The sequence below is a fragment of the Mobula birostris genome, chromosome X (genome assembly GCF_030028105.1).
Source record: "Mobula birostris isolate sMobBir1 chromosome X, sMobBir1.hap1, whole genome shotgun sequence".
NCBI classification, from domain to species: Eukaryota; Metazoa; Chordata; class Chondrichthyes; order Myliobatiformes; family Myliobatidae; genus Mobula; species Mobula birostris.
In genome coordinates this window covers 78025309-78050045 of record NC_092402.1, presented here as the reverse complement: position 1 = coordinate 78050045, position 24737 = coordinate 78025309, and the positions used below count along the sequence as shown (strand labels likewise).

General features: G+C 42.0%; 1 protein-coding gene across 4 annotated transcripts in view; it reads left to right on the top strand.

Moving 5' to 3' along the window:
- LOC140191461 (unconventional myosin-Id) overlaps positions 1 to 24737 on the top strand; it is a 591692-nt gene that overhangs the window by 117163 nt on the left and 449792 nt on the right. For all 4 annotated transcript variants that reach the window (XM_072248895.1, XM_072248894.1, XM_072248896.1 and 1 more), the window contains exon 2: positions 19710 to 19918. In XM_072248895.1, coding sequence (XP_072104996.1) covers positions 19710 to 19918 — 209 coding nt within the window. The remainder of the gene's footprint in view (positions 1 to 19709; positions 19919 to 24737) is intronic.

The window sequence follows — 24737 nt, the reverse complement described above, 5'->3', positions numbered from 1 at the left end:
GAGAACATTTCACACCAATGTTATTTTTCCCAGTCTTAGTTTGGTATTTCAGTATATTTCGCTTTGAAGTGAATTGCGGGCCAGCTTGTGGTTGGCGAATAATGCCAATAATATTGAAGTGGAAGCTTTTGCAGGGATGACAATTTTCTGTTTATGATTGAATCAATGTTCACTTCACTATATTTTTCAGGTAATATCATTTATGTGATATCATTAAATATAGGAGCAGGCTCCTTGAATCTGTTTTGCTATTCAATGTGATCAAAGCTGATCTGCCGCAAAACTCTTCACTCTTGTTTCTACAGTAATGAGGTAACATGTTCCAAGGTGCTCTACGGAAATATTATGTAAACAAGTGGGCACGTGGCCAAGTGGTTAAGGCATTGGACTAGTGATCTGAAGGTTGTGAGTTTGAGCCCCAGCCGAGGGAACGTGTTGTGTCCTTGAGCAAGGCACTTAATCACACATTGCTCTGCGACGACACTGGTGCCAAGCTGTATGGGTCCTAATGCCCTTTCCTTGGACAACATTGGTGTCGTGGAGAGGGGAGACTTGCAGCATGGGCAACTGCTGGTCTTCCATACAACCTTGCCCAGGCCTGCGCCCTGGAGAGTGAAGACTTCCCAGGCGCAGATCCACGGTCTCGCAAGACTAACAGATGCCTTAATGTAAAACTGATTGAAGCACTTCAGAGAGTTTGATAGAGTTTGGCCAAAGCAATCAACTTTTAAGTGCTTTTTATGGGGAGGGAGATGTAAAATGTCTTAAGCTGAAGTTACCGATAGGAAGGAGATGCAGAAACCTGAAAGCACATCGTCAGTGATTCAGGAACAGCTTCTTCCGCTCTGCCATATGATTCCTAAATGAACATCGAACCTATGAACACTACGTCACTTTTTTTTAATGTACATATTACGTATTCCAGTATTTTTTTGTGCGAGAGGAGAGATCTTGGGGGTTGATGTGCCTGATCTATTTTTATTCAGTTTTTTTGTGGGGAGGTGGGATTTGGGGGGGTCTTTCTTTTCTTTCTTGGTTTCATGGCTACCAGGAGAATTGACGAGTTTCAGAGTTGTATACTTTGATAATAAAATGAACCTTTGAACTTTTCTGTTTTTGCACTAATTTTAATCTATTTAATACACATGTATACTTAACTGTAATTGATTTACTTATTTTTTCTTTTATATTTATCACGTATTGCATTGTACTGCTGCTGCTAAGTTAACAAACTTCACGACACATGCCAGTGATAATAAACCTGATTCTGAAGTAATGACTTCCAGTTCTAACTAAAATAGCGAATGCTGAAAATAACTGAAATAGACAAACCATATGTTTGAGGAAAAGAGGATCTAAGCATTTCAAAATGAATTACTTTGTAGTACAATTGTTTGCAAGAATCCATTTTAACTTTGACATTAGCTTATAACAATGCAGATGAAGATGAAAATTTTTTCAGTGTTCTGATTGTATTGAAACCTCCATTGTGGTACTTGAGGAAAACTGGATTGCTGGTCATATGAGTCCTGACGAAGGGTCTCGGCCCGAAACGTCGACTGTACCTCTTCCTATAGATGCTGCCTGGCCTGCTGCGTTCCCCAGCATTTTCTGTGTGTGTTGCTTGAATTTCCAGCATCTGCAGATTTCCTCGTGTTTGCTGGTCATATCATCTTTTGGTTGAGGTCATAAATTGAGGCTATTTACATTTTCAGGTTGATATAAAAATTGCTTGCTTCTATTTCCTGCAAGAGCAGGTAGATATTGCGACTGAAAATAGTTGTCCTTGCATCACTCTTGCAAATAAACTGAGGTTATTTGTTTATCATCTCACAATTGATTTTTGGGATCTGGATAAGTGTATTAGAGTGGCTACATTCCTACCTTTTAAAAGGTGGGGTCTTTCTGCAATGCAACGTTCCCTAATTCCAACACTATGGAGTAGTAATCATAGGACATTGTTCCAGGATGCAAATAGGTGTACAGATTTCTGCCAAGGTTTCTGAATAACTGCTTCAGAAGGAGTAGTGGACCGCACGACCCAATTTACATTGGTGGTGCGCAAGTGGAACAAGTCACAAACTTTAAGTTCCTCAGGGTCAATATCACAAATGACCTGACTTGGTCCAACCAAGCAGAGTCCACTGCCAAGAAGACCCACCAGTGCCTTTACTTCCTGAGAAAACTAAAGAAATTTGGCCTGTCCCCTAAAACCCTCACTAATTTTTATAGATGCACCGTAGAAAGCATTCTTTTAGGGTGCATCACAACCTGGTATGGAAGTTGTCCTGTCCAAGACTGAAAGAAGCTGCAGAAGATCGTGAACACGGCGCAGCACATCACACAAACCAATCTTCCGTCCTTGGACTCACTTTACACCACATGCTGTCGGAGCAGTGCTGCCAGGATAATCAAGGACACGACCCACCCAGCCAACACACTTTTCGTCCCTCTTCCCTCTGGGAGAAGGCTCAGGAGCTTGAAGGCTCGTACGGCCAGATTTGGGAACAGCTTCTTTCCAACTGTGATAAGACTGCTGAATGGATCCTGACCCGGATCTGGGCTGTACCCTCCAAATATCCGGACCTGCCTCTCGGTTTTTTTCCACTACCTTACTTTCCATTTTTCTATTTTCTATTTATGATTTATAATTTAAATTTTTATATTTACTAATTTTTAAACTTTTTAATATTTAATATTTGTAATCCAGGGAGCGGGAAGCGCAGAATCAGATATTGCTGTGATGACTGTACGTTCTAGTATCAATTGTTTGGCGACAATGAAGTATAAAGTATAAGTGATGTGCAAAGTTGAAAGCAGCATCCTATGTCGACGGCTACCTTTAATATTCATGACGCATGTGCTGGAAGCACATTGTTTTGAAGACCTTGCAAATTCTTTGTGGTTTCCAAATGTAAATATGTTACAGTAGTATATATTTATATGTTTTCACTATCCAAATGATTAATATCTCATGTAAATTCACATATCATTTTCACTGCTGTAGATTATAGAACAGTAGAGCACAGGAAATAGGCACTTAGGCACATGATTTCTCTGCAGGTGATTATACTGAACTGAAGTAACCCTATCTGCCTGCGTATGGTCCATATCCCTATATTCCACACCTGTTTGTGTGTCTGTTTAAATGTCTCTTAAATGTGCTTATTGTATCTGGCTCTACCACTTTCCATGGCAGTGTATTCCAGGCACTTACCTGTGTACTTTTTAAGAAGTATAACATACAGTGATTATAAAAGTATTCATCCCTCCACCCCCCCCCCAGAAGTTTTCATGTTTTATTAGATTAGATTAGATTCAACTTTATTGTTATTGTGCCGAGTACAGATACAAAGCCAATGAAATGCAGTTGGCATCTGACCAGAAATGTAAAGAATGGTGTTATTTACAAAATAACTGTGAATAAAAAGTAAGTGCTACAGCACACAGACTAAAAGTACTGAGACAGTACAATATGGGTGCAATACTGCTTAGCTCTGTGATGTGAGGTTCAGCAGGGTCACAGCCTCAGGGAAGAAGCTCTTCCTATGCCTGCTGGTGCGGGAGCAGAGGCTCCTGTAGCGCCTACCGGATGGGAGGAGAGTAAAAAGTCCATGGTTAGGGTGAGGTGCATCCTTGATAATGCTTTTCGCCTTGCCCAGGCAGCGTTTATGGTAGATGTTCTCAATGGTGGGCAATTTGGTGCCGATAATCCGCTGGGCAGTTTTCACCACACGCTGGATTGTTTTACAACATTGAATTGCAATGGATTTAATTTGAATTTTTTGACACTGATCACCAGAAAAAGACTTTCATGTCCAAGTGAAAACATCTCCACAAAGTGATCTAAATTAATTACAAATATAAAACACCAAGTAATTGTTTGCATAAGTGTTCACTGCTCTCCTTTTAATATGACACCACCAAATCATCACTGGTGCAGCCAATTGGTTTTAGAAGTCACATAATTAGTTAAATGCAGACCTGTTTTTTTTTTTGGAGACCCGTGTGCAGTCAAGGTGTTTCAGTTGATTGCAGTAAAAATACACCAGTATCTGGAAGGTTCAACTGCTGGTAGCCAATATCCTGGCAAAAACTACACAATGAAGACAAAAATACACTCCGAGCAACTATGCGAAAAGGTTATTGAAAAGCACAAGTCAGGAGATGAATACAAAAAAATTTCCAAGTTACTGAATATCCTTTGGAGTACAGTTAAGTCATTCATCAAAAAATGGAAAGAATATGGCACAGCTATAAATCTGCCTAAAAGCAGGCTGTCCTCAAAAACTGAGTGACTGTGCAAGAAAGGAACTAGTGAGGGAGGCAACCAAGAGTTCTATGACTGCTCTGGAGGAGTTACAAGTTTCAGTGGCTGAGATGGGAGGGAATGGGCATAGAGCAACTGTTGCCTAGGTGCTTCATCAGTCGCAGCTTTATGGAAGAGTGGTAAAGAGAAAGCCACTGTTGGGGGGTGGGGGGTGGAGGGAGGGAACCTTACATGAAATCTCGGCTGGAGTTTGCCAGAAGGCATGTGGGAGACTCTGAAGTCAGCTGGAAGAAGGTTCTATGGTCTGATGAAACCAAATTTGAGCATTTCAGCCATCAGACTAAACACTGCACATTATCAAAAACACAGCATCCCTTCCATGAAGCATGGTGGTAGCTGCATCATGCCGTGAGGATGCTTCACTGCAGCAAGCCTTGAAAGGCTTGTGAAGGTAGAGGGTAAAATGAATGCAGCAAAATACAGGGAAATCCTGGAGGAAAACCTGATGCAGTCTGCAAGAGAACTGTGACTTGGAAGAAGATTTGTTTTCCAGCAGACAGTGACCCAAGCATAAAGCCAAAGCTGCACTGGAATGGCTGAAAAACAGCTAGAATGAAGTTTATTGTTTCGGAAGATATCGAAGTGAACCACGAAAAGAATACTACGTCACTATATTACTTAAAGGTTTACAACACCCCGAAGGAGAAATGGGCGCACCAGTTTTACATTATTTAAAGAATTACATGTCTAACAATGATGTACTCTTGATACAGATCGTACATTGAAGTATCAATGTAGGTCTCTGCGGCACAGTACGATTTCAGCTAATATGTCACCAAAAGCTCTATCAAATCAGTGGGTAAGACTTTGTAGACCAGAAAGAAGTTGAGTGGTTTTGCTTGAGAATTGCCTGGTTGACTGAACAATGAAGGTAGAGATTCTACAAGAGGCCACACCTGGAGGAATAGAGACCTCAAGGATGTCATGCTGGAAGAAGCTGCAGAGATCATTCATCATCTTTATGTGCTGTGTCATCTGAAGTAGGCGATAATGTTCTTATGACCATGATTGTTCTTGGCAAATCCTTCTACAGAAGTGGTTTGTCAATGCCTGCCTTCTGGGCAGTGTCTTTACAAGATGGGTGACCCCAGAGATGATCAATACTCTTCAGAGATTGTCTGTTTGGTGTCAGTGGTTGTATAGCCAGGGCTTGTGATATGCACCAGCTACTCATATGACCATCCACCAGCTGCTCCCATGACTTCACATGATCCTGATTGGGTTGGGGGTGGGAGTTGTGAAGCAGGTGCTACACCTTGTCCAAGGGTGACCTTCAGGCTAGCGGAAGGAAGGAGTGCCTTACACCTCTTTTGGTAGAGATATATCTCCACCCGCTACTGAGGAATGAGAAATGGAAGAGATTTCAAAATGAAGTTAAAAATCGGTGTCGCTGGATCAGGAGTGAGTTAACATGAGTGAGCAGAGGGTTAAAAGGTGAACAAGACTTGTTCGGAATTCAGATTTAGGCAAAACAATTTTGAGTCCACTAAGTTTGTGTTTTGTTGATAATCAAAACTAAAGAAAGTAAGAAAATAATAAATGCCATGAAAATTAAATGGGGGTATGTTTTTTTTTGCTTCTAGTCTGATTAAAATTTAGAGAAAAAAATGTCAAGCACTTCTGATGTGAGAAAAAACTGGTCTGGCTGACATCCTGTGGAGGAAAAATAATTGGACAGCTGTGTTTTGACTGTATTGGACCACACTGATCAGTAATTTTATTTTTTTCTGCATTTTTCAAATTGAATACATTGGAATTGCCATCTCTGAATCAGGCAGACTTTAGTCTCAGATCAACATCAGCCAGAATGTTACCCTAGCCATAATATATGATGGCTTTCTCCTACATTTGATGATGGTTATGCATTTTTATTATGTATTTCTAGGTAACTTTTGTAGGTCATGAATGTTCAAATCTGTTCCGTAAATACACTGTAGTGGCTAGAGTCAAAGCTGACTTATTCACATTTTATTGTACTTTATACTAATTTATACTTGATAAACTAACTTTAAAAAATACTTTTGGATGGTGGTGTTGGCACAGTTACAGTATGAGTCAGAGCTGAAAAGATGCTTTATCTGGAGGAGGAACAATGTTTTAATTGCTTTGCAGCTGGTGAAGATGGAGTGAAGGAAGGAAATAGCTGAGGGTGTTGGACTGAATTGTAACTCTGCTATCATGAGTAGGCAGGAACCATCTTGGGGTCTGTTTTGGGAAACCAATGCCTTGAACTAATGTTTACTCCCTTGTCATTGATTTCACTGACAATAACAAAAATAATGAGGCACTTATTCTTCTGGTTTAACTTTAGTGTAGATTGCTATTAAGCTGTTTTCTCTGTTCCAGCCTGAAGGTGATAGAATTAGATTTCAAATTTTGGACCCCTTTAGTTTCACCCTATATAGTCTTTTGTGGTGTAAAGTGCAAGGAGCTGCAGGGGGTGGAGAGAAGGACTCCAGCACAAAAGGGGCTGCTTGCTGCAGCAGAGGTATCAGAAAGGGCCATTTGGCATACAGTGAGCCTGCCAGAACCAAAGTCGTTGGTATGGACTTTCAAACAATAGTTGAACAGAGTCTCAAGACCTCAGCTCCGCAATTGTAAATGGAAAAGTAGAAAATGAGGCAGCTTGCCTCATTTTGGGGGCCCAAATGTTCTACATTTGTTTGCTACCTGCACCATCACTTTCCTTCACATTTGATATCATAAAATACTTACAGCTTTAGCATCCATAATAATTGCTTTGTGACGAGGTGAGCAGATTATAACTTTGTGGACTGTGATAGATCTTTAAGCCTAGGTTATGCTAACTTGTACTTAAGCTCTTGCATTTAAGTAATGGATAGCTGTTCCTAAGTAGAGGAAACATATTGATCAAACACATGCATCCTTCTCATTTGCTTTGACTGGAAAGTGCTAACAGCATGGTCTTTGTTTCTGCATCTACTCAGCTCTGCAAGATTCAACTATCTGTCAAAGAATCTTAAGTGTGTCCTTAGTATGTGGCATGAGCTTACTGGAACTTTTAGACTAAAGTATTTTCTGGGATTCTGGTTTCATTTACTTTTGCTTGTGCATCCCTTCCTACCTTTTAAAGAGCCTTCTCAAAATTTACCTTTTCAAACAAGCTTTTGGCCACTATGTTAGTTATGACTGCAAGTTGCTTAATATTTCTTTGCACTTATTATATTAATGCAGATATTTACAAATTGATTACTTAGATTGTTCTAATCAAATTTGTATTTCAAGCAATATAGAATTTCTCTAATCTTAATTGGTCTTGGGATTTAGATCTTTGAGGTTGAGAGACAGAAGCATGACTCAACTGTTGAGTTGAATTTCTGGATTTTTTTTGCAGGTAGTTGTTCTTCCTTCCACTATTTCTTTTTGTAAATGACATTCATCTCCAAACTCCTTTTAACTTTCTTTTGTTCTTCACCTGCATGAGTAGTCAATCAACTTCATCATTTTGAACTTCTGTGGGGAAAACTATTACTATTTTCAGATCATAAAGAAAATATCAAGTGTTAAGGTTTTTGGCTTCAAGCGTATAGTATTCAAATAAATTATTTGTGGTTACTCAGTATAATATGTTGAATGTATGCTGCAGCTCAGTTTCTGAATTGAAAACAAATCTGTGAAAAACATTTGTGAAAAATTAAATTGAACTTAATAATGGATCACTGAGGACTGAGTCAGACTAAACATGGTTCTGATGCTCTGAACTAGACGGAATGCTACTGTTGACTGGAAACTAAGGCTATACTGCCCTCTAATGGATAAATGTAAGACATATACAGGTTTCCCCCACCATCCGAAGGTAGAGCGTTCCTATGAAACAGTTCGTAAGCCAAAATGTCGTAAAGCGAAGAAGCAATTACCATTTATTTATATGGGAACATTTTGTGAGCATTCGCAGACCCAAAAATAACCTACCAAATCATGACAAATAACACATGAAACCTAAAATAACAGTAACATATAGTAAAAGCAGGAATGATATGATAAATACACAGCCTATATAAAGTAGAAATACATCCCTACAACGATTGCCCGCACAGATCCCCGTAGCGAAAATCTCACGCAAACGCTGTTGGCATAAATGCGCTCTCCAGTAACCTTTAAACTATGAAGCTGCCAAATCTACCAAATAACACGTAAAAATACACAGCCTATATAAAGTAGAAATAATGTATGTACAGTGTAGTATCACTTACCGGAATTGGGAAAACAGCGCCGAACACACTGATGATGGTGCGTTAGACTGAGTCGTCGCAGGTTGGGGTGGTGCAGTGGCCCCCACCCTCCAGGCCGCCGACCAAATATATTGCTGCGAAGAACGCAGCGGTAGCCGGGAGGCACACAGCACATCTTTAAGAAAAAAGCCGAAATAAACATGCTAATTAATTAGGTGCTGCCTGGCACGTAAATGTCGGCGCAGATCAGAGGCGATTGCCAATTGCATTGCCTCTGGTCTGGGCCAACAATTACGTGCTAGGCGGATGTGGAAGGCTTGCTTAACTGCTGAGCCTCACGCATTTTTCTATCATACAGTTGTTTGTAAGCACTTAAACTATCCTGCAAATATCTCCTAAACCTACGTACCCTTTCAAAATTAAAGTTGTACTTTATCATTGCAGCGAAAATCTCACGCAGTTGCTTCACTTTCTGCATTCGGTTTCGATTGTTATCCTTTCCTCTTCCAATTGTATCAGCTCTTCATCTATCAGTTCTTGGTCACGGATGCCAAAACCTCTTCAACATCATCTTCGTCAACTTCCACAAGCCAAACTCACTTTGTCCTTGCTTCATTCACCACGATCGAAACACTTAATTATGACTAGTTTTATGCTAATTGTAACACCCTTACTCTTTCAGGCTTTTCCGACACTTTAGAACTCATCTTGCTAACGACTGCTCAATGCAATGTGTTTCAGCAATGCCGTTCCGAATCTGGGGCAGAGCGGCTGCTCGGGACGCGCGCTGCCTTTTATCGCACGCTGATTTTTTCGCGCGCTGCCTTCCTTCATAACAGTGAAAACACCTTCTGAAAGCGAAAACAGGGTACTAATGTAGGTCTTTCGTAACAGTGAGGTTTCGTAAAGCAAATGTTCGAAAAGTGGGGGACACCTGTATTTCTTTAGCATTTTGAATCAATCAATTACATTCAAGCTCCCGGAACAACCTGTCAAGCCCATTCTCTTTGGAACTCAGATAACTGAGCCACGTTGAAGCTGTAAACGGGTGATGTATTGAAAAGCAATTTCTTGCTGACATTTACAGGAAAATAAATACAATAAGAATTTATGAAAAATTATACATAAAGACTGACAAACAACTAACATGCAAAAGAAAAATAATGTAAATTACAAAAAAATAATACTGAGAAATTGAGTTGTGGAATCCTTGAAAGTGAGGCTGTAGATTGTGGAATGAATTCAGAATGGTTGTGAGTGAAGTTATTCATGCTGGTTCAGGAGCTTGATGGTTGTAGGGTAATTCCTGTTTCTGAACCTGGTGGTGTGGGACCTAAGGCTTCTGAACCTCCTGCACAAAGGTAGTTGTGAGAAGAGAGCATGGCCTTGATTATGGAGGTCCTTGATGGATTCTGCTTTCTTGTGGCAGTGGTCATGTAAGTGTGCTCAATAGTGGGGATGGCTTTGCCTGTGAGGAACTGGGCTGTATCCATCTCTTTCTATCATCTTCATCATCATCTTCATCATCATCATCATCTTCATCATCTTCATATCATCATCATCTTCATCATCATCATCATCATCATCATCATTATCATCATCATCAGGTGCCATGCCCAGTTTGAGCTTTGACTGCCATGGCCCACACACTCCTGTTTTGGATCAAGTGAATCAATTCATTGGTATTCATTTCCAGTTCTCTAGCTGCTGTCTCCATCATCATTTGTCTTTGTTTTCCTCTTGCTTTCTTCCCTTCAATCTTTCCCATAATTACTGTGCATTCTAACTCCTCTTTCCTAATCACATGTCCAATGAAGTTACGTTGCCTTTTCATGATCTCATACATTATTTCTCTTTTTGTGTTTGCTCTGTTCATGACATCCTTATTAGATATTCGTTTCATCCATGATATTCTTTGCATCCTCCTCAAAAAGCTCATCTCTGCTGCTTCAATTCGTTTCCTTATGTTACTAGATATTGTCCAACATTCTGATCCATATAACATAACTGGATAAACGTAATCAACAGGAATTCTGCAGATGCTGGAAATTCAAGCAACACACATCAAAGTTGCTGGTGAACGCAGCAGGCCAGGCAGCATCTCTAGGAAGAGGTGCAGTCGACGTTTCAGGCCGAGACCCTTTGTCAGGACTAACTGAAGGAACAGTGAGTAAGGGATTTGAAAGTTGGAGGGGGAGGAGGAGATCCAAAATGATAGGAGAAGACAGGAGGGGGAGGGATGGAGCCAAGAGCTGGACAGGTGATAGGCAAAAGGGGATACGAAAGGATCATGGGACAGGAGGTCCGGGAAGAAAGACAAGGTGGGGGGGGACCCAGAGGATGGGCAAGTGGTATATTCAGAGGGACAGAGGGAGAAAAAGGAGAGAGAGAAAGAATGTGTGCATAAAAATAAGTAACAGATGGGGTACGAGGGGGAGGTGGGGCCTAGCGGAAGTTAGAGAAGTCGATGTTCATGCCATCAGGTTGGAGGCTACCCAGACGGAATATCAGGTGTTGTTCCTCCAACCTGAGTGTGGCTTCATCTTTACAGTAGAGGAGGCCGTGGATAGACATATCAGAATGGGAATGGGATGTGGAATTAAAATGTGTGGCCACTGGGAGATCCTGCTTTCTCTGGCGGACAGAGCGTAGATGTTCAGCAAAGCGGTCTCCCAGTCTGCATCGGGTCCCTCTGTCCCTCTGAATATACCTCTTGCCCATCCTCTGGGTCCTCCCCCCCCCCCCCCTTGTCTTTCTTCCCGGACCTCCTGCCCCATGATCCTCTCGTATCCCCTTTTGCCTATCACCTGTCCAGCTCTTGGCTCCATCCCTCCCCCTCCTGTCTTCTCCTATCATTTTGGATCTCCCCCTCCCCCTCCAACTTTCAAATCCCTTACTCACTCTTCCTTCAGTTAGTCCTGACGAAGGGTCTCGGCCTGAAACGTTGACTGCACCTCTTCCTAGAGATGCTGCCTGGCCTGCTGCGTTCACCAGCAACTTTGATGTGTGTTGCTTGGATAAACGTAATATTTCAGTACTCTGAAGCGGGTTGTCATGCCTAGTTTAGTGTTGGTCGGTATACTCTTCATTCTCGTAAAGGTATCTTTTGCCGTCCCTATTCTTCTTTTGATGACCAAGTCGCACCTGCTATCTGATGTCACCCAGCTTCCTATGTAGCAAAAGTTCTGTACTTGTTTTATGTCTTCCCTGTTTATTCTCAGCCTGCAGATAGGATTTTCCTTTTTGAATATCGCCATACATTGTCTTTTTGCAATTGATAGATAGACCCATTTCTGTACTTTCTTCAACAACTATATACCTCTTTCTATAGGCTTTTCTATGCCTGGGCATCAGTGTACCAGGCTGTGATGCAAACAGTTGCAATACACTCCACTGTGTATCGATAGAAGTTGGTCAAAGTTTTAGGTGACATGTCGAATATATGCAAACTTCTAAGAAAGTAGAGGTGCTGTTGTGCCTTCTTTTTGATGGCATTTGCATGCTTTTAGCTGACATTGAGCGAGAGGTGGTTGTTGCACCATTCAACCAGATATTCAATGTCCCTCCTATATGCAGATTCATCACTAGCTTTGATTCGGCCAACAACAGTGATATTTTCAGCAAACTTAAGTATGGCATCGGAACTGTACTTAGCCACACAAGTAGAGAATTAAGAATACAGCTTTAATTATTCAGCATGGAACAGGCCCTTCCAGCCCTTTGGGTTGAGCCGCAACTTACCAATTTAACCTGAGCCTAATCATGGGACAATTTACAATGGCCAATTAATTTATTAACCACTACGTCTTTGGGCTGTGGAAGGAAACCAGAGTACCCGGAAGAAACCCATGTGCACACAGGAAGGAGTGTGCAAACTTGCTTACAGAAGACACTGGAATTGAACTCTGACACCCCAAAGTGTAGTAACGTTGCTACCATGTTGCCCTGTGGTGCACCTGTGCTGATGGGTGATTGTGGAGGAAATAATCATTGCCAATTCAAATTGATGGGTCTGCAAGTGAGAAAATTAGAAGATCCAGATGCACAAGGAAGTATTGAGGCCCAGGTCTTGGAGCTTATTGATTAGCTTTGAGGGGATGATGGTGTTGAATGCTGAGTTGTAGTCGATGAAGAGCATCCTTGTGTGTGCATCTTCATTGTCCAGGATTTCCAGAGCTGAGTGAAGGGCCAATTAAACAGCATCTGCTGTTGACCTGTTATGATGGTAGGCAAATTAGAGCAAATCCAGGTCACCTCTCAGTTCAATGGCTTTAATCACCTACTTTACCATTTTGAATGTAGACTGGTAACTTTGCAGAATTGTATATTTACAATGGTAGCAGTACACAAAAATGTGCAAAAATGCTGGAGGAACCCAGCAGGTCTGGCAGCGTCTATGGAAAAGAGTAAATAATTGATGTTTGGGGCCAAGACCCTTCTTTGGGACTGGAAATGAAGGGGAGAAGTGGGGGAAGAGGAGCGCTCCCTATGTGACTCCCTTGTCCACTCATCCCTCCCCACTGATATCCCTCCTGGTACTTAGCCTTGCAAGCAGAACAAGTACTACACCTGCCCCTATACCTCCTCACTCACTACCGTTCAGGGCCCCAAGCATTTCTTCCAGGTGACACAACCCTTCACCTGTGAGTCTTTTGGGGTCATCTACTGTATCCAGTGCTCCTGGTGTGGCCTCCTGTATGTCAGTGAGACCCAACGTAGATTGGGAGACTGCTTCACCAAGCACCTTTACTCTGTCCACCAGGAAAAGTAGGATATCCCTGTGGCCACCTGTTTCAGTTCCATTTCCCATTCCCATTCCAACATGTCATTCCATGGCCTCCTCTACTGCCGTGACTCACTCAGATTGGAGGAGTACCACCTTGTATTCCATCTGGGTAGCCTCCAACTTGATGGCATCAATTTCTCGACCTTCCGATAATTGCTTCCCCACCTTCCCACCCTTTGGAAGGAGGTGAGGGAAAAGTACAAGGTGGTAAGTGATAGGTGAAACCGAGAGGGGGAGGGCTGAAGTAAAGAGCAGGGAAATTGGTGAAAGAGATAAAGGATTGGGGGAGGAGAAATTTGGGAGGAGAGGATAGAAGACCATGGAGGAAAGAGAAGAGGAAGGAGATGGCAGTTAAGGAGATGAGGTTTGAGGGGGAAACAGAAATGGAGAATGGTGAGGGTAGGCAATCTCCTGTTTGTGATTCTACCAATAACCATCTACACTGAAAGGGGATTTACAGTTGACAGTTAATAACCATCTTTGGGTGTAGAAGGAAGCTGAAACATCCAGGGGAAACCCAGTTTATCACAGGGATTCTCACTTCTACTCTAAAGATTAAAAAAAACATACTTATTACTAGGAGATTAAAACTAACAGAAATGATAGTCAACAAGCTTTGTGTACATCAAGGCAAGCCAAGTTTCAGAACTTGTGTTACAAGTTCAAGCTTATGAATACATGGGGATGCAAACACCATGTAAATTAGCTTTTTGCAGCAGCACAGTACATTACAAACATGACAAACCCATAAATTAGCAAATTATTCACAACTTAAAGACAAAATAAACTCTAATAAACTCTAGATGACTCTAGTAAAAGTTGAGAGCGAGGAAAAGAGATGTAGTCTGAGGTAGTATCTGGGTTTTTCAGGTCACTCTAAGAACCTGAAGACGGGGGACAAAGCAGTTGTTGAATTCAAGATGCAGCTCATCAGACTCCTGTACCTCCTGCTTAATTGCAACATTGGGTTGAAGGCATGGCCCGGATGGGGATAAAAAGAGAGAACACTAGGAACACTTATTAGGTAGCATTCTTGGAAAGAGAAGACCATAAGACAAAGGAGCAGAAGTAGGCCATTCGGCCCATCGAGTCTGCTCCGCCATTTTATCATGAGCTGATCCATTTTCTCCTATTTAGTCCCACTCCCCCGCCTTCTCACCATAACCTTTGATGCCCTGGCTACTCAGATACCTATCAATCTCTGCCTTAAATACACCCAATGTCTTGGCCTCCACTGCTGCCCGTGGCAACAAATTCCATAGATTCACCACCCTCTGACTAAAAAAATTTCTTTGCATTTCTGTTCTGAATGGGCGCCCTTTAATACTTAAGTCATGCCCTCTCGTACTAGACTCCCCCATCATGGGAAACAACTTTGCCACATCCACTCTGTCCATGCCTTAAAACATTCGAAATGTTTCTATGAGGTCTCCCCTCATTCTTCTAAACTCCAAGGAATACAGTCCAAGAGTGGACAAACGTTCCTCATATGTTAACCCTCTCATTCCCGGAATCATTCTAGTGAATCTTCTCTGTACCCTCTCCAACTTCAGCACATCCTTTCTTAAATAAGGAGACCAAAACTGCCCACAGTACTCCAAGTGAGGTCTCACCAGCGCCTTATAGAGCCTCAACATCACAGCCCTGCTCCTATACTCTATTCCTCTAGAAATGAATGCCAACATTGCATTCGCCTTCTTCACTACTGACTCAACCTGGAGGTTAACTTTAAGGGTATCCTGTATGAGGACTCCCAAGTCCCATTGCATCTCCGAACTTTGAATTCTTTCCCCATTTAAATAATAGTCTGTCCGTTTATTTTTTCTGCCAAAGTGCATAACCATACACTTTCCAACATCGTACTTCATTTGCCACTTCTCTGCCCATTCTTCCAATCCATCCAAGTCTCTCTACGGACTCTGTTTCCTCAGCGCTACCGGCCCCTCCACCTATTTTTGTATCGTCAGCAAACTTAGCCACAAAGCCATCTATTCCATAATCCAAATCGTTGATGTACAATGTAAAAAGAAGCGGCCCCAACACTGATCCCTGTGGAACACCACTGGTAACTAGCAGCCAACCAGAATAGGATCCCTTTATTCCCACTGTCTGTTTCCTGCCAATCAGCCAACGCTCTATCCACGTATGTAACTTTCCCGTAATTCCATGGGCTCTTATCTTGTTAAGTAGCCTCATGTGTGGCACCTTGTCAAAGGCCTTCTGAAAATCCAAATATACAACATCCACTACATCTCCCTTGTCGAGCCTACTGGTAATTTCCTCAAAAAATTGTAATAGGTTTGTCAGGCAGGATTTTCCTTTAAGGAATCCATGCTGAGTTCTGCCTATCTTGTCATATGCCTCCAGGTACTCTGTAACCTCATCCTTGACAATCGACTCCAACAGCTTCCCAACCACCGATGTCAAGCTAACAGGTCTATAATTTCCTTTTTGCTTCCTTGCCCCCTTCTTAAATAGCGGAGTGACATTTGCAATCTTCCAGTCTTCCGGAACCATGCCAGAATCTATCGACTTTTGAAAGATCATCGCTAATGCCTCCGCAATCTCCACAGCTACTTCCTTCAGAACACGAGTGTGCATTCCATCTGGTCCAGGAGATTTATCTACCTTTAGCCTATTCAGCTTCCTGAGTACTTTCTCTGTTGTAATTGTGACTGCGCACACTTCTCTTCCCTGCCACCCTTGAGTGTCCGGTATATTGCTGATGTCTTCCTCAGTGAAGACTGATGCAAAATACTCATTCAGTTCCTCTGCCATCTCCTTATCTCCCATTACAATTTCTCCAACATCATTTTCTATCGGTCCTATATCTACTCTCACCTGTCTTTTACACTTTATATACTTGAAAAAGCTTTTAGTATCCTCTTTGATATTATTTGCTAGATTCCTTTCATAGTTAATCTTTTCTCTCTTAATGACCTTCTTGGTTTACTTTTGTAAGGTTTTAAAAACTTCCCAATCCTCTGTCTTCATATTAATTTTTGCTTCCTTGTATGCCCTCTCCTTTGCTTTAACTTTGGCTTTGACTTCTCTTGTCAACCACGGTTGCATCCTTTTTCCACTCGAAAATTTCTTCTTTTTTGGAATATACCTGTCTTGTACATTCCTCATTTCTGGTATAAACTCCAGCCACTGCTGCTCTGCTGTCTTTCCTGCCAGTGTCCCTTTCCAGTCAACTTTGGTCAGTTCCTCTCTCATGCCACTGTAATTTCCTTTACTCCACTGAAATACCGACACATCAGATTTCGGCTTCTCGTTTTCTAATTTCACTGTGAACCCAATCATGTTATGATCACTGTCTCCTAAGGGTTCCTTCACCTCAATCTCTCTAATCACTTCCGGTTCATTACACAATAGCCAATCCAGTACAGCCAATCCCCTAGTGGGCTCAACAACAAGCTGTTCTAAAAAGCCATCTTGCAGACATTCTACAAATTCTCTCTCTTGAGATCCAGTGCTGACCTGATTTTCCCAACCCACTCGCATGTTAAAATTCCCCACAATTATCATAACACTGCCATTCTGACAAGCCTTTTCTATTTCCAGTTGTAATTTGTAGTCCACATCCCTGCATCTGTTTGGAGGCCTATAAATAACTGCCATCAGGGTCCTTTTACCCCTGCTATTTCTTAGCTCAACCCATAAAGATTCTGCACCTTCCGATCCTATATCACCTCTTTCTAATGATTTAATATCATTTCTTACCAATAAAGCCACACCTCTCCCTCTGCCTACCTTCCTATCCTTCCGATACACCGTGTATCCTTGGACGTTCAGCTCCCAGAGACATGCATCCTTTAGCCACGTCTCAGTGATGGCCACAATATCATACCTGCCAATTCGTAGCTGTACGACAAGATCATCCACCTTATTCCTTATGCTGCGTGCATTTAAGTACAGCACCTTAAGACCAGTATTTGATACTTTTTGCTTTGATCTCACTGCAACTTTATTGCACTGCAACTCATCCCAATGGCTGCAAATTTGCCCCATCACCTGTCTGTCTTTCCTGACATCTTTACTGCTCACTATCTTAGATTTATTTCTGTTTTCCCCTTCCTCCGCTCTATCATTCCAGTTCCCATCCCCCTGCCAAATTAGTTTAAACCCTCCCTAACAGCTCTATTAAACTTTCCCGCCAGGATATTGGTCCCCTTTGGGTTCAGGTGTAACCTGTCCCTTTTGAACAGGTCATACTTCCCCCAGAAGAGATCCCAATGATCCAAGAATCTGAAGCCCTGCCCCCTACACCAGTCTCTCAGCCACGCATTCATCTGCCTGATCCGACTATTCTTGCCCTCGCTAGCACGTGGCACAGGTAGCAATCCCAAGGTTACTACCCTGGAGGTCCTGCTTCTCAGCTTCCTTCCTAACTCCTGGAAATCTCTCTTCAGGACCTCCTCCTTTGTCCTATCTATGTCATTGGTACCAACATGTACCAAGACAACTGGCTGCTCACCCTTCCCCTTTAGAATATTCAGGACCCGATCCGAGACATCCCGTACCCTGGCACCTGGGAGGCAACACACCATGCGGGTATCTCTGTCAGGCTCACAGAATCTCCTGTCTGTTCCCCTGACTGTGGAATCCTCTATGACTACCGCATTTCTCTTCTCCCTCCTTCTCTCCTGCACAACAGCGTCAGGCTCAGTGCCAGAGACCCAGTCACCGTGGGCGTCCCCTGTCAGGTCATCCCCCTCAACAACATCCAGAACAAGATATTTGTTGCTAAGGGGGACAGCCACAGGTGTGCTCTCCAGTATCCGGGCATTTCCCTTCCCTCTCTTGACAGTGACCCAGTTTTCTGACCCCTGTAACCTAGGGATGACTACCTCCCTGTAGCTCCTGTCTATCACCGCTTCACTTTCCCTGATAAACAGTAGGTCATCAAGCTGCAGCTCCAGATCCCTAACACGGTCTCTGAGGAGCTGCAACTCGGTGCACCTGGAGCAGATGTGGCCATTAGGGAGGCTGGAGGTCTCCCAGGATTCCCACATATGACACCCTGAACAAAGCACTAACCCTGCAGGCATGCTACCTAATTCTACAGGAATGAAACAGGAAAAAGAGGTCTACTCACCCACTTACCTCGCCAAACAGACGAACTTTTTAAACTGTTAGCTCGTACCGTTAGCTGTGAGAGCCCTGCTGTTCCTGTCTGTCCGGGCCGATTCCAAAAGGGGTTTTGGGGGGGGGGGGCTAGAAAACAGAGCTGGTGCCTCGCTCTCGCCTCTTCCCGTTTACCACCGAAGCCTTTTGAAGCCAAAGCCCTACACTCTGCTCCCACTCACTCCGCTGCCCGCTCCGACAGCTGCCCGCTGTGTAGGGTGGTCTCCTTTTTAAACTCTCCACGCAGTCCTGTTGACATCACGTGCCTGCGCAGTCTCGCTCTTCTTGCACTTGAAGAAGTTTTAAAAAAACTGCCTTCCTTCAGAATTCAGCTCCCACGACGCTCTGTAGTCCCGATCCAAAGGAGAGCCGTTGGTAGCAACCTGCCTTTTTAAACTCTCTGCGCGGTCCTGTTGACGTCACGCGCCTGTGCAGTCTCGCCCTTCTTGCACTCGAAGAAATTTTTTAAAAAAAAACTGCCTTCCTTCAGAATTCAGCTCCCACGACGCTCTGTAGTCCCGATCCAAAGGAGAGCCGTTGGTAGCAACCTGCCGTTTTAAACTCTCCGCACGGTCCTGTTGACGTCACGTGCCTGCGCAGTCTCGCCCTTCTTGCACTCGAAGAAGTTTTTTAAAAAAACTGCCTTCCTTCAGAATTCAGCTCCCACGACGCTCTGTAGTCCCAATCCAAAGGAGAAATACATTAATAAATTGCACACTGGGTATTTAATCATCAGACTTCAATTAATGAAATAAAGGTGATGATTTTTGGTGGGAAGAATGATGCTGAGTAATCGTTTGAGTTTAGTTCTAAGTGAGGTAAAGCGATATTGTGCATTACTAGTAGTCCACACTGAATACATAGAAGATGCTGCCTGGCCTGCTGCGTTCACCAGCAACTTCTATGTGTTGCTTGAAATTCCAGCATCTGCAGATTTCCTCATGATTGCATGGAAACAAAGCAAGGTTCAAGAGTTGATTTGAAGATAAATAATACTAAAAAGTAAAGATTTGTATATCCAGAATTCTAAATCAGTCCCAGCTGTATTATAAGCAATTCATTTTTATCTTGAATTTTATGTTATGTGCTAACTTTTATATTTGCATGATATTCTGAAGGTGAAAACATAGTGTGTCAAATCAGAATATTAATTTTAGTATCTTACCTATTTCCTGCACATATAACTTGGTGTCCTTTCAGTTGTTTATATAGCACAGTACAATGTTTGTATTATTGATGTCTAGCAATTATTTTTAATTTTTTTTGGCAGGTTTGAGAAAGGCCGAATTTACACGTACATTGGTGAAGTGGTGGTTTCTGTTAATCCGTACCGTTCCATGAACATCTATGGGAAAGACACCATTGAGCAGTATAAGGGACGGGAACTGTATGAGAGACCACCTCACCTCTTTGCCATTGCAGATGCAACATACAAAGCCATGAAGAGGAGGTCAAAAGACACCTGCATTGTCATATCAGGTAGTAATAGCTTAATTGAAGCAGAAGACTGAAAGTTTGTCTATTGTTACTTTAAATAACTTGCCATTCATATTTTGTAAAGCATTTTTAGGTATTAACATTGTGATTTAGTCAGGCTTGCAACTTCTGCCTTTTCAGCTTCAATGATCTAACCATGTGTATTTCTTCAAATTAAGCAAACTATGGAGCAATGCTTCTCAACCTTTTTCATTAGTGTCATCCAATTTAAACACTGGAAACATTTTATGACCCTAGAATAATGCTAATATTTTTTTATCTTGCTTTAAAAAAAACAGAAATTAGTCTTGCCTTCTGTCCCTTTTCAACCCTTTTTCTAATCAGATTGCAAACTCAAGGTTGGAAGCTGTTGTATTTACAGTCCAGAATACTTGCATTGAAATTTTTAGATGGTTAAGGGTCCGGTTTTCTACAAATTGAGCTTCATTGCATTGATTCTTACGATTCAATATTTTTTGTGTGTTGCTGAGCATGAAAATGGTCCTGTAACATGAGATTGTTCTGAAATGGTTCAATGTAAACAAACTTGCATCTACAGACTCTTTGCACTAACTTAGGATAGCACAAAGCATTTTACAGTAAATGTGCTTTGGAATTTTAGTCTATATTGTTGTGTAGAGAAAAATGTGAGGTAACTTGGAACAAAATTGTGTCAAGCTGCTGGTAAAGGTTGTTATGGTGTGAGTATCTAATGCATAGAAGCCTCAGGGCAAATGTAACACCTGTGTAGCGCTCATCTTATTCCATGTTACTTGTCGCCACACTCTGAGAAAATCAAATTATATAGTACTACACTAGGGGCTATCAGAAGCTCTAGGCATAGCAAGGAGGCGGTGAGTAGAAAACCCACACTTCTAAAGGTAAGTTTTATTTATATATAAAAATATACACAAAATATTTACATGAGTAAGAACGATGCAAAATTCCAACATTCTATCTTAGGTTCCAAATCTCAGATATCAAACAGAAACCAAATCCCTTTTTTAGTTGGAATCAGTGAGATTCATTAAAATAACCTTTATTACTTCAATTTCTCAAGCTAATTAGATCAAGTCAAGTCACTTTTTAATTGTCATTTCGACCATAACTGCTGGTACAGTACACAGTAAAAACGAGACAATGTTTTTCAGGACCATGGTGCTACATGAACAATGCAAAAACTATACTGAACTACGTAAAAAACAACACAAAGCTACACTAGACTACAGACCTACCCAGAACTGCATAAAGTGCACAAAACAGTACAGGCATTACAATAAATAATAAACAAGACAATATGCACAGTAGAGGGCAGTAGGTTTATAATTATAAATAAATAGAGGTGTCAGTCCAGGCTCTGGGTATTGAGGAGTCTGATGACTTTGGGGAAGAAACTGTTACATAGTCTGGTCGTGAGAGCCCGAATACTTTGGTGCCTTTTGCCAGATGGCAGGAGGGAGAAGAGTTCGTATGAGGGGTGTGTGGGGTCCTTCATAATGCTGTTTGCTTTACGGATGCATATCTAGATCTGGTGTTATTCCCTATTTAAAGGTTTAGAGACTAACAATTGCCTTTCTATTTATCCCTAGTTGTTAGAAAAGTAATTGAATTTCTATTCTTAAGTATTATGGTTCAGTTTCAGTTCATGTCAGTATGTCTACAAATTCAAACTCAACACCAAAAAATAAATAAGTATACATACAGAGCTTAACTCCTTTCACAACAATTCTCCAACATCATAACTTTTAAACAAAGTAAATCTCATTCAATAACTTATCAAAGTCCTTGCAATAATAATCAGTTCTTCCAGAAAATCAAATTCAGATCCTTCAAGTGAGAAATAAACTTGTACGTCCAACTGTATTAAATCCTCTACATCAGCGGTCCCCAACCGCCAGGCCGTGAGGAAACGATATGATTTGGTGATATGAGTCAGCTGCACCTTTCCTCATTCCCTGTCACGCACTGTGTTGAGCTCGAATGCACGCGAGCTCATTACGCATGCGTCATCCATGTCAGAGCGGGAAGGAGATCAACTCCTCGAGCTTGCAAATGACGGCGGGCTAAAAAGTATGTTTGACATAACATCTCTGCCGGCAATCCGGATCAAAGTCAAGGCTAAATATCCTGAGATAGACACGGAAGCACTGAAAATGTTGCTTCCATTTCCAACATATCTCTGTAGTGAATGCAACGAAAACTAAATTGCGGAATAGACTGAACATAAGGAACCCATTTGAGTATTGCTGTCTCCCATCACCCCTCGATAGGACTGTCTTGTTGCAGGAAAACGAGTATTCAGCCCAGGGCTCCCACGGATTCAGCGATGTTGGTGCGTTGCAGTGATTTTATATGTTCATACGAGGAAAATATGCACTGTGTGCTTAATATCCAAACGTTACTTAAAATGTTATGATGTTATTGACTTACTTATATAACCATATAACAATTACAGCATGGACAGAAGACATCTCTGCCCTTCTAGTCCGTGCCGAACGCTACTCTCACCTCGTCCCACCGACCTGCACTCAACCCATAACCCTCCATTCCTTTCCTGTCCATATACCCATCCAATTTTTTTTAAAATAATATCGAACCTGCCTCTACCACATCTACTGGAAGTTCATTCAACACTTACTTCACGCTCCCCTGATAATTGACTTATCGCTATATTCATGCGAGGAAAATATGCGCTGTGTGTTTAATATTAGATTCGTTAGATAAACCCTTTTAGAAACGAAATTGAGTGTATTAGCCACTTATCACCTATATTCCGGTCGTGATTAACACCCCCCCCCCCAAACAGAATCGCCAAAAACGATTTGCAGAAAGGAAATCGGCATGTGCACGCATGCGTAAGTTGCGCATGCGCACTGGTGCCCGCGCAAGGCTTTCATGGTCATTGTAGTCTTTCCGGGGTAAACACAATGTATTTGACTGCTACTCTTGTCTATTGGCAACCATTCTCCCCCCCCCCCCCCCCCCGCCAACCGGTCGGCCGGTCCGCAAGAATATTGTCAATATGAAACCGGTCTGCAGTGCAGAAAAGGTTGGGAACCCCTGCTCTACATCTATTTTGCTCCCACGCTGATTATTCTATCTTGAGTAGCTCACCATCTTGTTTTTTGGTTCATAGGTTGAAATAATGGGTCATCCACAGAAAGTCAATTCACAATACTTGCACAAAAACCCTGATCAATTTCCTTAGTATAATTTAACAAAACTAATTTCCAGTTACACAGTAGAAATCTTAGACACTTGTCTCTGGCGATATTGTCTCGCTATAGCTGCTGTTTGTTATAGCCATAGCTTCAATAAGCTTTTTATATCATCTCTCCTCCAGGGGTTCACCCTGAGGTTTTCAAGTAGGATAGAGGTGCTCACTACTAATTACACTTCTAACAGTTTGTATCTTTAGTTTCTAATAGTTTGCTGCATTTCTCTCACTTGTCCACACCTGCGACGGCCTCACCTCATTCTCACATAGCTTTTTTCCAAGTTCTCTTTTTTTAAAACGATAAACCTTGTCTTCATCCCTCCACGGGTGGAGCTTTCTAACATTGCATCTTTGGGTTTAATTAACCTGGATTAAGCATGTTTGTTTCATAAAGTCATGTCATCATTTGCAGTGACTTGCACAAAGTTCTATAGTGCAAAGTCTCCAAATAATATAGCAGGTCTGGACAGGAGCATTGAAGTGTTAATTTAAAGGGCTACCTTTGGCATAGCTGCTGAAAATTGGATGTGCCTCTTTTCCTGAAATTGGGTGTCTTCAAAAACATTTCCCTTTCAGAAAACTCTCCCTCTTGCCCTAGCCCTTCTCCCCCACTCATATACTTGCTACTGGGCTTCCTGTCCTCATTTAGAGGTCTTTCCAAACCTGCCTGCCTGATCATTTCGACAAACCATCTGCTGAAAGAACTCTGTGGTTGGGATGCACAGTTATGACATGAAGTGTTGGCAATTCTTTTCTGTACCTCACAGATGTTGCTCGACCCGCAGAGTTCCTCCAGCAAATTTTGTTGCTTCACATTTCAGCATCTGCAGTCTACCGCCTGGTTTTGTTTATCCACTTTCTAATCCCATCTCAGCACATAGTCGTGAAATGAATTTAAAACACTAACCACCCCACCAAACTTTCACCTTCCCTATTCCCTGGTGTCACCTTTTAATTGCCCTCTTCATTCTTGAAGATTTTCTATACAGCAGGTTCTTCATTATCTCCATCTTTGTATTGACAGGAAACTGCAGAGAAAATTCTAATGAACCTGATACTTAGATGCCCACTCTCCCTTCCCCATCACCAGTTTTAATTCACTTACTGCCCTCTGTGATCTGCTATCAGGCAGTACTTAATTCTTCATTCATTCTTTGTATTGGTCATAAGTTGCAGGGAAGGTTCTCGTGTGCATGACACCCGTGGGTGTTCTGTGTAGTAGAATGTTTGAGCCAGTGTAGCCTCCTCTGGTTCAACCAGAAGAATTACAATTTCAGTCCAAATATACTCCTACTTGTCAACAAGTGGAAAATTTCCTCTGCTTAACAACGTGAATGTTCAGGTCAGCACGTTTTAAATGGGAGCATTACAGAAACAGAGGAACTTGCCAATGTTGTGATACTTCAGTGTTCTCATGCAAGATATTAACCACTGAATTTTGAACTTCCCTAATATGGAGGATAGTGTTGTTTTGGTCATCAGTTGTTTCTTCTGTAAAGATGAGCAGTACAGCAGAAACACTTTTAATTACAATGATGGGTGTTGTAGCGTGGATGAAATCACCGGAGCGACAGTCACTGGTAGATGCAAGCAGCTTCTTTATTC